The sequence below is a fragment of the Podarcis liolepis genome (assembly GCF_965112155.1).
Source record: "Podarcis liolepis genome assembly, chromosome: 13".
Taxonomy (NCBI): Eukaryota; Metazoa; Chordata; class Lepidosauria; order Squamata; family Lacertidae; genus Podarcis; species Podarcis liolepis.
Window position 1 is genome coordinate 30,965,542 of NC_139573.1, and position 10,398 is coordinate 30,975,939.

At 45.9% G+C, this 10,398-nt stretch overlaps 1 protein-coding gene across 1 annotated transcript; it reads right to left on the bottom strand.

Annotated features, from left to right (window-relative positions):
• Positions 1-4,290: 4,290 nt before the first annotated feature.
• LOC310690796 (keratin, type I cuticular Ha2-like) lies at positions 4,291-7,511 on the bottom strand. The gene is made up of 3 exons (XM_083470357.1): positions 6,912-7,511; positions 6,205-6,330; positions 4,291-4,895 (listed from the first exon to the last, which is right to left on the bottom strand). The coding sequence occupies exons 1-3, from the start codon at positions 7,029-7,031 to the stop codon at positions 4,656-4,658; spliced, it is 486 nt and encodes a 161-aa protein (XP_083326483.1). The 5' UTR covers positions 7,032-7,511; the 3' UTR covers positions 4,291-4,655.
• Positions 7,512-10,398: the final 2,887 nt, after the last annotated feature.

The window sequence follows — 10,398 nt, forward strand, 5'->3', positions numbered from 1 at the left end:
CAGAAAAAAAGTAAAAAAAGAAACAAGAAGAGGACAAAAGCAGCCTCTGAGAACTAAGCAGAACCATGGCCACAGAAGGCTGGCTAATTGTTGGAGAAAACCAAGGGGTGTCAAATGGAGTGCAGTAGTACCTTGGAAGTCAAATGGAATCCGTTCCAGAAGTCTGTTCGACTACCAAAACGTTTGAAAACCAAAGTGTGGCTTCTGATTGGCTGCAGGAAGTCCTGCAGCCAATCAGAAGCCACAGAAGCCCCATCGGACATTTGGCTTCCAAAAGAACGTCTGAAAACCGGAACACTCACTTCTGGGTTTCGATCGTTCGGGAGCCAAAACATTCAAGATTTAGGCTGTTCAAAAGCCAAGGTGCAACTGTATCCTAGAAATGGGCATGCCTGGCTAAACCCCCAGTCCCACTAGGAGAACAGAATATCTAAGAAGTTCTCCCATTCCCTGAGAAATGCTTTGCTTCCACCAGCAACCATGCAAAGCTTTTTTAAAAAAATCTTGTTGCCTGTCATAATGAGCTTGCTCGATTTACATAATGCCTAGCAGGCACCATCTGATGAAGACTTTTTCCGTGTCTTTGATGTGCTAGGGAAGTAATGTTGAGGAAGAAATTAACATAGGAAAAATAATGAATGTGGGCTTTTAATTTGTGTTTGCGTGTTAGACACACACACAGAGGCATTAAATTTTAATTCTATATTGCATGTTTACTTAATTCATGTATTCATTACATTTCAGGAGGCGCAGCTACAACCTGGAAAATGTTAGTGCTGCAATTTTTTTTTCCTTTTTAATGATAGGGTTGCCTTTAATATATATTTGACTGTATTATGTTGGCTGACAGGGCGTCCCTTATTCCAATTCATCCCCTTTTCTTGGTGTCACAGGAGATTCATTTAAAAATAAATAAATCCCGTATCCAAATGAGACTATCACATGGTTAAATTAGTGCTGGATAGACCCAGAACATCTCCATCATCTGAATTATATCCTGACCTTCCTCCTCAAGTAGCAAATGGATACCCAATTTCAAAACAAAAAAATCACCGTGAAAACACTCCAAAAGTTTTAAAGCTTTCTAAAAACAGTTACAATGAAAAAATCTAAAAGCAGTTTCAGTTTATATATATATATTAGCAATTACACCTAAAAGCATTCTTTCATCGGGTTTGTCAGGAATGGTATTCTTCAGCCACTGAATGTCTGGGTAAATAGGAATGTTTTCACATTCTTCCTGAATGTTAAAGGGGGAAAGTTCCAGAAGAATTTCAGAGGTCTCCTCTCCAACTGAGAGGCACATTCTGTTATCTCAAAGCATTTGTCTTGGCATTCAAAGCCTCACTCTGCCTGTTCCACAGAGTCCCAGCCCTTCCCCACCCCCTTGGACATTCCACATTCTTCAGTGGACTTTTAAAGGTTAGGATTTTGCAAGTGAAAGAAAGGTAGATGTGGAGGGCCCCTTAGGAGTGGTCCGCGGGACCCAATTTGACCCATTTGCTCCAGTTGCCTTAAGGTCAGCCCTGATAAGACTGTGCAGGGGTTGGACTGACAAGCCCTGCACCTCCTAGGTCCCTGGTGTCACCATTCAGAGTACAGACTCAAGGAATTGTTATGGAAATAAAGGGGGGGCATTTATTGGAAATCAGTTTTGTCACCTCTCCCCCCCCCAAACCCCAAGACAATGAGCCCAGCCACCTTTTATTCACAGTCGCATAAGCACTACACTGCAACATGGCCACAAACTTGTACGGTCAAGCGCTGAAATATATACCCAATATGTAGCAATGGAGATTTATGTTACTGCTTTATGAATGAACACTGTGTTTTATGAATGGACTCTGTATTTTGTGAATTGCCTAAGTGCCACCAATAGGGAGCTCTAGAATCTGACACCAATTGGGTACTACCAAACAGTGACCCCCTATTGCTGAAAGCAGGTAACCAGCAGGGAATGCTTCAGCTCAGCCTTTGCACTGTTGGCTGAACACCCCCTGCTATGCAGATAATGGATGCCCTTCTGGCATCCTGGCCAACTCTATTGTTGTTGTTGTTTAGTCGCTTAGTCGTGTCCGACTCTTTGTGACCCCGTGGACCAGAGCACTCCTGTCTTCCACTGCCTCCCGCAGTTTGGTCAGACTCATGTTTGTAGCTTCGAGCCAACTCTATTATGCTGGTGTAAACCCTGGTGCAAAGTCTTCCAAAGTCTACCTAATTTATAAAGTTCCAAAATACAGGCCAAAAGAGAGCAGGTCTGGGAAGTGCGAGGCCCTGCTCCGTATAACTCCTGACCTGTCAATTGATAGAGTGCCCACTTGCCCTCCTTCTTGACATGGAATGCTCTCTATTGGAGTCTCCAGGTCCAGTACAAAGACCATAAGGAGGGAGAGCAGGGACCTTGAAGTTCCCAACAGCTGTTAATCAAGCAAGCAAGCAAGCACACAGGTCACTTTTGTCACAGTCAGGACGCCTATGTCCTGGCCAGGCCTGCACCCAATCTTGTTTTTGTACAATCTTCAGCTGGTTGCCGCAAGGGGCCTGGTAGGAGTTTTTCCATTTGGCTAATTGGCTGGTTTTCAGAGCCACTTGGTTTTTTCGCCTACCTCGTAGCAAATCGTCACAACTCCCTCGGTTTTGGCAGTAGGCATTGGCCGGGGTATTCTCATGCAAATGAGGTTGGGGGGGAGGAACGCCATCACCTCCCCAATGCTTGAAGGGTAGTTCGTTAAAGGACTCCGAGGGGCGACGCCTCGTCCGAAACCTACGGAGGCTAGGGCCTAAAGCGCGCCCCCGAGCGGTAACCCCTCGGGGAGCGCCTAGGGATATGCATCTCGGGTGGCTCCCCCTGTTGGTGTTTAACCCTTCCTGGTTAGACCGGATAGTCGGTTAGGGGCCAATGCCTAAAGCCAATACCCTTCTTACCTGTAATCAATAAAGTTGTGGCCATTTTCGCCCATTAACCTAAATCTTTGTGTCCAGTGTCTTTATTTATTCCACCTGTGGGGGGGGGGGAGGGAATAGCCACGCAATCTTGTTTGTCCCCAGTAACCAAAATTATATTATCAACATATACAAGTAGAAAAGTTGTTTTCTTTCATTTGCAAGGAATCGTACAAAACAAAGTGGCACTAATAAAGAAAAGTTCCAGGGTGGCAACAGAAAGCAAACTAAAAATGCTTTTGCAGTTCATCAAAATTATCCAGCAATATCAAGTTATAGGAAAACTGGTGCTATTCACAGTAATCATTCTAGTTGGTTAATTGGTTCAGCAATTTCCATGCACATGACGTGTGATGCTAATTATTTTCCCCCAGAGTTAAATGATAACTAATCAGAGGCAGCTGCAGGAGAGCTATGAGATTCAGGTGAGGGTCAGATGCCTTGTCGATCCCAGCAGGTGTATAAGAGGACGCCCTGGCCTGCGGCCTGCCCAACACCAAATTCTGAAGTTTGCAAAATCCAAATAATGCAGCTGCTGGATACAGCCATGTGCCCTTCAAGTCATTCCAGAGATCAATCTGCATTCCTCCAATATCACGTGATTTCTGTGTATAGTTAAAGGAAAGGAAAAAGGCCCCCATCCCCCACCCAGGCGGTTTTCTATTCTTGTGGCCTTTTCAAACTTAAATTTTGCAAACTTGCATCCCCCCCAAATTGCACCCCTAAAATGTGTCCCAGACCATCGCCATGGCTGCCCCACCCCACACTAAGCCACTGAATTCATGACCTCCAGAATTGTAACAGTTCTACACTGCTGTGTAGACTTAGCTCAGAGGTGGGGTTGAATGTGGTTGCTGGGGTCTCAAGGCCATCAGCTGCCTGTTAGGTAGCGAAGGGGACTTGGAAGTCATGCCTGCAGGTGGGTCTACCTGGTGCACAGCAGGTCTGTTTGGAAGAACCGTGGCATACAAAGAAGCTGGGGTGGTGATGGGTTTAGTGTTAACTTGGTAGTTGATGGAAACTCACCAAGAACCTGCCTGGCAGATGACAGCAGAGAAGTGAGGCCTCAGTCATCTGCACCTGTTGTCCTTCTCAAAGACCATCTGTATTATTATCATTAACCGTAATGGTTTGTTATTCATGAGAATGACACGTTGGAACTAGTCTTGTCTAAGGCAGTTTTATGGGGACATCCAAAGTGTAGGGTGAACGCAACCTGTCATTTTGTGATGCCTCTTAAATGTGGTTTCTCATATGACTGTCACCATCACACAGTCAGAATTGACGAAGCTGCTGTTCAGGTTCAGTTGCAACCGGCAAGGCCTTTATTAGCAATAAGTGGGTTGATTAAACAACAAAATGAGCAAGTTGTGTGGATTAGCAGAATAGGTGCCAGAAGCAAAAAAAAAATGCAGAAAGACGATCACTTCAACAGAAGGCTAACACAGAACAATGCTTCCTGAACACTTTCTCCCCCTTTCACTGCAGTCCCCTGCAGGTTACCAAAAGGAGTTTGTCCATGTTTGCAGAAATCTCCCCCCCTTTCAGCTCAGCCTTATTCAGAAGTAGAAATGACCAGAAGCCATTAAAAACTAAAACCAAGAATTAAGATGCGGGTATTTCAACATAGTTGGCCTTTGCTGGAAATTAACCTTAGTCCCAACCTAGCCATGCAACAGAAATGGTAGGGGATAAGAAATTAGGCTGTTCTTTCATGGTGTGGCATGTACTTCGCCTGGCACATTTTCTAGCAGGCTGCGGTATGTCTGGATCTCTTGCTCCAACCGGTTCTTAACATCCAGGAGCTCTTTGTATTCCCGGTCCTGGCCCTCCATTTCCAAGCACTGCTCTGCCAGCTGCTGCTCCATGCAGGAGATGCGATCCTGTATTTCGGCTAGTTGAGCATTGTAGCGATGTTCTCCTTCAGCCAAGGACACTTGCAGTGTGTCTCTCTAAAGGGGTGAGGAGGGAACAAGAGGCACCATCCTAAGTGCCTTAAATGTGTGGGCATGAACAAAAAGCTTTTGGAACCAGAAGCTACACAGAAACCAGAGAGAAAGTACATAGGTGAACATAAATCAAACAAGACTATCAATGGCTACTAACCATGATGTCTGTATACTACCCCCAGGATCAGGGTGCTATTCCTCTGAATGCCAGTTGCTGAGGAACAGACTGCCAATGATGCTCAACGTGGCCTGCAACATGGGGGGGGGCGCTGTGGTCTAAACCACCAAGCCTCTTCGGCTTGCCAATCAGAAGGTCGGCGGTTCGAACCCCTGCGACGGGGTGAGCTCCTGTTGCTCTGTCCCAGATCCTGCCAACCTAGCAGTTCAAAAGCACACCAGTGCAACTAGATAAATAGGTACCGCTGTGGTGGGAAGGTAAGCGGTGTTTCCATGCGCTCTGGTTTCCATCACGGTGCTCCATTGCACCAGAAGTGGTTTGGTCATGCTGGCCACATGACCCAGAAAGTTGTCTGTGGACAAATGCCGGTTCCCTCAGCCTGAAAAGTGAGATAAGCGGCGCAACCCCATAGTCACCTTTGACTGGACTTAACTGTCCAGGGGTCCTTTACCTTTACCCCTTTTTTACCTCATGTGACACCTTTGCTGAAGCCTCATCTACTATCAAGCCAGGTTCAAAGTCTCTTCCATTAATCTACAAAGCCCTGAACAACCTATAGTAGCTTAGGGACTGTCTGAAACCTTAAATCCCAGCTCGATCACTGAGATACAGTGGTACTTCGGATTAAGAACTTAATTAGTTCTGGAGGTCCGTTATTAACCTGAAATTGTTCTTAACCCGAAGTACCACTTTAATTAATGGGGTCTCCCCCTGCTGTCGCGCCAGCGCTGCATGATTTCTGTTCTCATCCTGAAGCAAAGTTCTTAACCCGAGGTACTATTTCGGAGTTAGCAGAGTCTGTAACCTGAAGCATCTGTAACCTGAGGTACCACTGTAATTATTTTATGTATTAATGATTGCAACAGTGTTCCAATGCCACTCTGCTTCATCCTGCCCCACCAACCACTACTGGACCTAAGTTAACTGAGCGCTCTCACCTTGTGCACCCAAGCATCTGTACCCACTAAATATCTGGAGAGGACCCCATGGCATGGCATGGCATGATTGAAACTAAGGGATTTGTGGACCTGATTAGTCCCAGGATGGAAAGCCACCGTGACTCCACCATGTGAGTTGCTCTGAGCCGCAAAAAGGATAGAGCAATAAGATGGATCCCACACTCGCTCTCCTTACCAGATTGCGCTGGGCTTGGAGATCAATCTCTAAGGCCTGCAGCTGACGTTTCAGCTCAATGGCCTTATGGTTGCCATCCTCAGCTTCCTTGCTAGTGGTGCAGATTTCCTGGTTCACTTCCTCCAGCTGAAACACAGATTGACTGAAAGATCAGCATTTTCAGAGGTTTTATGTACTATTTGGTATGCGGGGCGGGGGAGTGGAACATTGGCTTTGGCAGAACAAAAGGAAAGGAAAGAGCACATTCTTTTCTATTTTAGAGATGCTGAGCCAGGATTGTATATGCTTTGATTCCCCCCCCCTTTTTTTTTTAAGGCTATAGTTATTGCAACCTGAATAACATTGCACTTTTGGATATACTGCTGCACGGCATTCTTCCTACTTCTTTGATTAGCCAAAGGGAAGAGCAGTGGTGAGACCTGGGTTCCAATCTCCATGCAAGGTCATGAAGCTTGCTGGGTTACCATCTCCCAGCCTAACCTACCTCACAGGCTTGTTGTGAGGATGCAATGGAGGAGGTGGGAGGAACCACACATGGTCTTTGAGGGAAGGTGTGGGTGTAAAAGTAGTGAATAACAAAACAATGCAGTGCATCGTACCACCAGCATCACTCTGGAGACTCCTGCAGCCCCTGCCCTTTTCCCACCAGGCTTCTTCTTCTTCTTCTTTTAAAGTTTTGCTCTCTAACAGGGGCCAGATTCATTTACCTTGCCTTCATACCACTCTGCAACCTCCTTGCGGTTTGAGTCGATCGTCGCTTCGTACTTGCATCTTATCTCCTCCAGGATTTTCTTCAGATCTCGACTGGGGCAGGCACTGATTTCCATGTTGACATCACTTGAACAAAGTTTTTGCAAAGAGATTAATTCCTGCAAAGAGAACTTTGATGAGAACCATGCCTTTGCTGTTGTATTATAAAAGGGCTGGCTGCGCACAGCATCAACTATTCAACCTTTCCTGTAGAACGACATAAGAAAAGCCTGCCATTGGTCCATCTAGTCCAGCATCCTGTTCTCACAGTGGCCAATCAGATGGCTGGACCAGAGCACAAGAGAACTCTCCTCTCCTGCAGTTTCCAGCAACTGGTATTCAGAAGCATAACTTACTACATGGAGAAAGAGAATAGACCTTCTGGCTAGTTACCATGGATAGCCCTCTCCTCTATGAATTTGCCCAATCCTCTTTGAATTTGTGTGTGTGTTTGAAATCATGAATGTAATCTGTTTGGGGGCACTTTGTGCCAAAAAGTGGCTTGTGCCAATTTTTTGTATAATGTACGCAATTCATGCATGCATTGTTTTTATGAAAACGAGGGGCTCTTATTTTGTTGAGCCAACCATGTACCTCTTCGTGGTTCTTTTTGAGACCAGACAGTTCTTCTTGCAGTGACTCCAGTTCAGCTTCCATGTCAGTCTTACAGCTGGCCAGTTGATCCAAAATAGGGTATAAGCCATTAATGTCAGCCTCCACATTCTCACAAAGGCCACACTCAGTATCAAGCCTATATTGACAAAAAAAGAAAGGGCTCTGAGACTTAGCTGCACTCTATTTACCATATTTTTCGCTCTATAAGACACACCAGACCACAAGACGCACCTAGTTTTTGGAGGAGGAAAACAAGAAAAAAAATATTCTGAATCTCACAAGCCAGAACAGCAAGAGGGATCGCTGCACACTGAAAGCAGCAATCCCTCTTGCTGTTCTGGCTTCTGGGATAGCTGCGCAGCCTGCATTCGCTCCATAAGACGCACGCACATTTCCCCTTACTTTTTAGGAGGGAAAAAGTGAGTCCTATAGAGCAAAAAATACGGTATTTAGTAACCATGCTTATTTCTGCAGGGCCAGTGCAGTCACTTAAAAATTAAACTCAAGAGACTTTCCCCATTTTAACACTACTGAGTATGAGCATGCTCAAATGCAGCAACTGAATCAGAGGCTAGACATCAGGTAAAGGTACCCCTGGCCATTAGGTCCAGTTGCGGACAACTCTGGGATTGCGGCGCTCATCTCGATCTATAGGCGGCGTTTCTCCACAGACAGCTTCTGGGTCATGTGGCCAGCATGACTAAGCCGCTTCTGGCGAACCAGAGCAGGGCACGGAAACGCCGTTTACCTTCCCGCCGGAGCGGTACCTATTTATCTACTTGCACTTTGACGTGCTTTTGAACTGCTAGGTTGGCAGGAACTGGGACCGAAAAACAGGATCTCACCCTGTCGCAGGGATTCGAACCACCGACCTACTGATTGGCAAGCCCTAGGTTCTGTGGTTTAGACCACAACGCCACCTGTGTTCCAACTAGACATCGGGGGAACCGTTTTTTTTTTTTTTTAATGTGTTGGTTTCTTATTTGTTATTTGCATTTCCACCAAACGATGCTCAAGGGGGCTAACAACAATAACAACACAGGATCAAATATTATGAAAACACAATAAGACACCAAAGTAAGGCCAGTAAAATGACAATTTGACACAAGACCCAGCTAAATAAAAACTCATACGTCTTCTGGTGGAGAATTATGAGATATGGGGTTAGCTGGGCCTTCTTAGCAAGCTGGGGTTGTTGTTTTTACAGGCCTTCAAAATCTGTGCACCTGACAGAAGTACTTCAGGTAAACCCACAGAAACGCTCCACTGCTTTATGCTGGAGCTATAGGTTTAATGAGACACAGTAAGAACATAAGAGCTCTTGCTAGATCAGGCCAGTGGCCCATGTGAGAACAGGATGCTGGACTTAGTGGCCCACCAGTTGCCCATGAGAAGCCTGTGTGCAGAGCATGGGAAGAAGAAGGAGGAGGAGGAGGAGGAGGAGGAGGAGGAGGAGGAGGAGGAGGAGGAGGAGAATAGTAGTAGTAGTAGTAGTAGTAGTAGTAGTAGTAGTAGTAGTAGTTTGGATTTGATACCCCGCTTTATCACTACCCTAAGGAGTCTCAAAGCGGCTAACATTCTCCCTTCCCTTCCTCCCCCACAACAAACATTCTGTGAGGTGAGTGGGGCTGAGAGACTTCAGAGAAGTGTGACTGGCCCAAGGTCACCCAGCAGCTGCATGTGGAGGAGCGGAGACGCAAACCCGGTTCACTAGATTACAAGACTACCGCTCTTAACCACTACACCACACTGGATCTCTGGGAGAAACTAGATTCTTAACTCCCTAAACAGCCTCAACCATGTATACCTGAAAGAGCATCTCCACCCCCATCACTCAACCCGGACGCTGAGGTCCCGCTCCGAGGGCCTTCTGGTGGTTCCCTCACTGCAACAAGTGAGGTTACAGGGAACCAGGCAGAGGGCCTTCTTGGTAGTGGCACCCACCCTGTGGAACGCTCTCCCATCAGATGTCAAGAAGTAACTATACAGACTTTAGAAGACATCTGAAGGCAGCCCTATATAGGAAGGTTTTTAATGTTTGATGATTTATTATGTTTCTGTATATGCTGGAAGCCGCCCAGAGTGGCTGGGGCAACACAGTCAGATGGGCAGGGTACAAATAAAATAGGATGGGAAAAGATTCCCATTCTAGAATGAACAAATTAGCTTTATGCAGTTCATGATAAGCCCAGCCCTGATTCATTCATGGCACGCTAAAATTGGTAGGTGTTTGCCATAAACGGAAATGACTAAAGGCTGGCTTTAGTATGATTTAAACGATAAAAGCAATTTGGGATCCTTATGTTCTGTCCCAGCTAGTGCTCCTCCTCTGAGTTTCTTAACATCAAATTAAATTAAAGGAGACATTGCAAAAGAGCCGTGGCTACTGACAAAGTTAGCAGGCCTGGGTCTCTTGTTTAGCAAGGGCCAAACTAGATGCAACTCTAATTGCATTAATGCGATTTACATGCATTTCTTATTACATAAATAGCAGTGTAATGGTGGGTGAACCCGAGCAGTCTCGGGACAGGGGTGGAGGAGGAGAGGGAGTTCGCGTCTTTCTGCCGCTGCCCCAGTCCCAATAAAAACCCTTCTCCAGAGCAGGAATGGGAGAGAAGATTAACTCATTGCTCATTTAAAGCGAGCTTGCACCATCGGCACTTTCTAAAACAAGACAGGGATTGGAACACAGTGGCCCTTCAAAATTTGCACGTTCAGAAGCAATACATGAACCAAAACACAGCCATCCTTCAAAAGTCACACTTTTCTTAATTTTGCAGCACAGTTCTCCAACCGAGGAGGTTATACAAAAATGCATGTGACTGGGTA

Bases quoted from the DNA above. Each gene is read 5' to 3' on its own strand.
- LOC310690796 (XM_083470357.1), bottom strand. From the start codon at position 7,031: ATGGAAATCAGTGCCTGCCCCAGTCGAGATCTGAAGAAAATCCTGGAG. The intron at 6,331-6,911 runs GTAAATGAATCT...TCTGTGTTTCAG, and splicing joins CAGAGTGGTATGAAGGCAAG to CTGGAGGAAGTGAACCAGGA. The intron at 4,896-6,204 runs GTAAGGAGAGCG...TCACCCCTTTAG, and splicing joins TCCAAGCCCAGCGCAATCTG to AGAGACACACTGCAAGTGTC.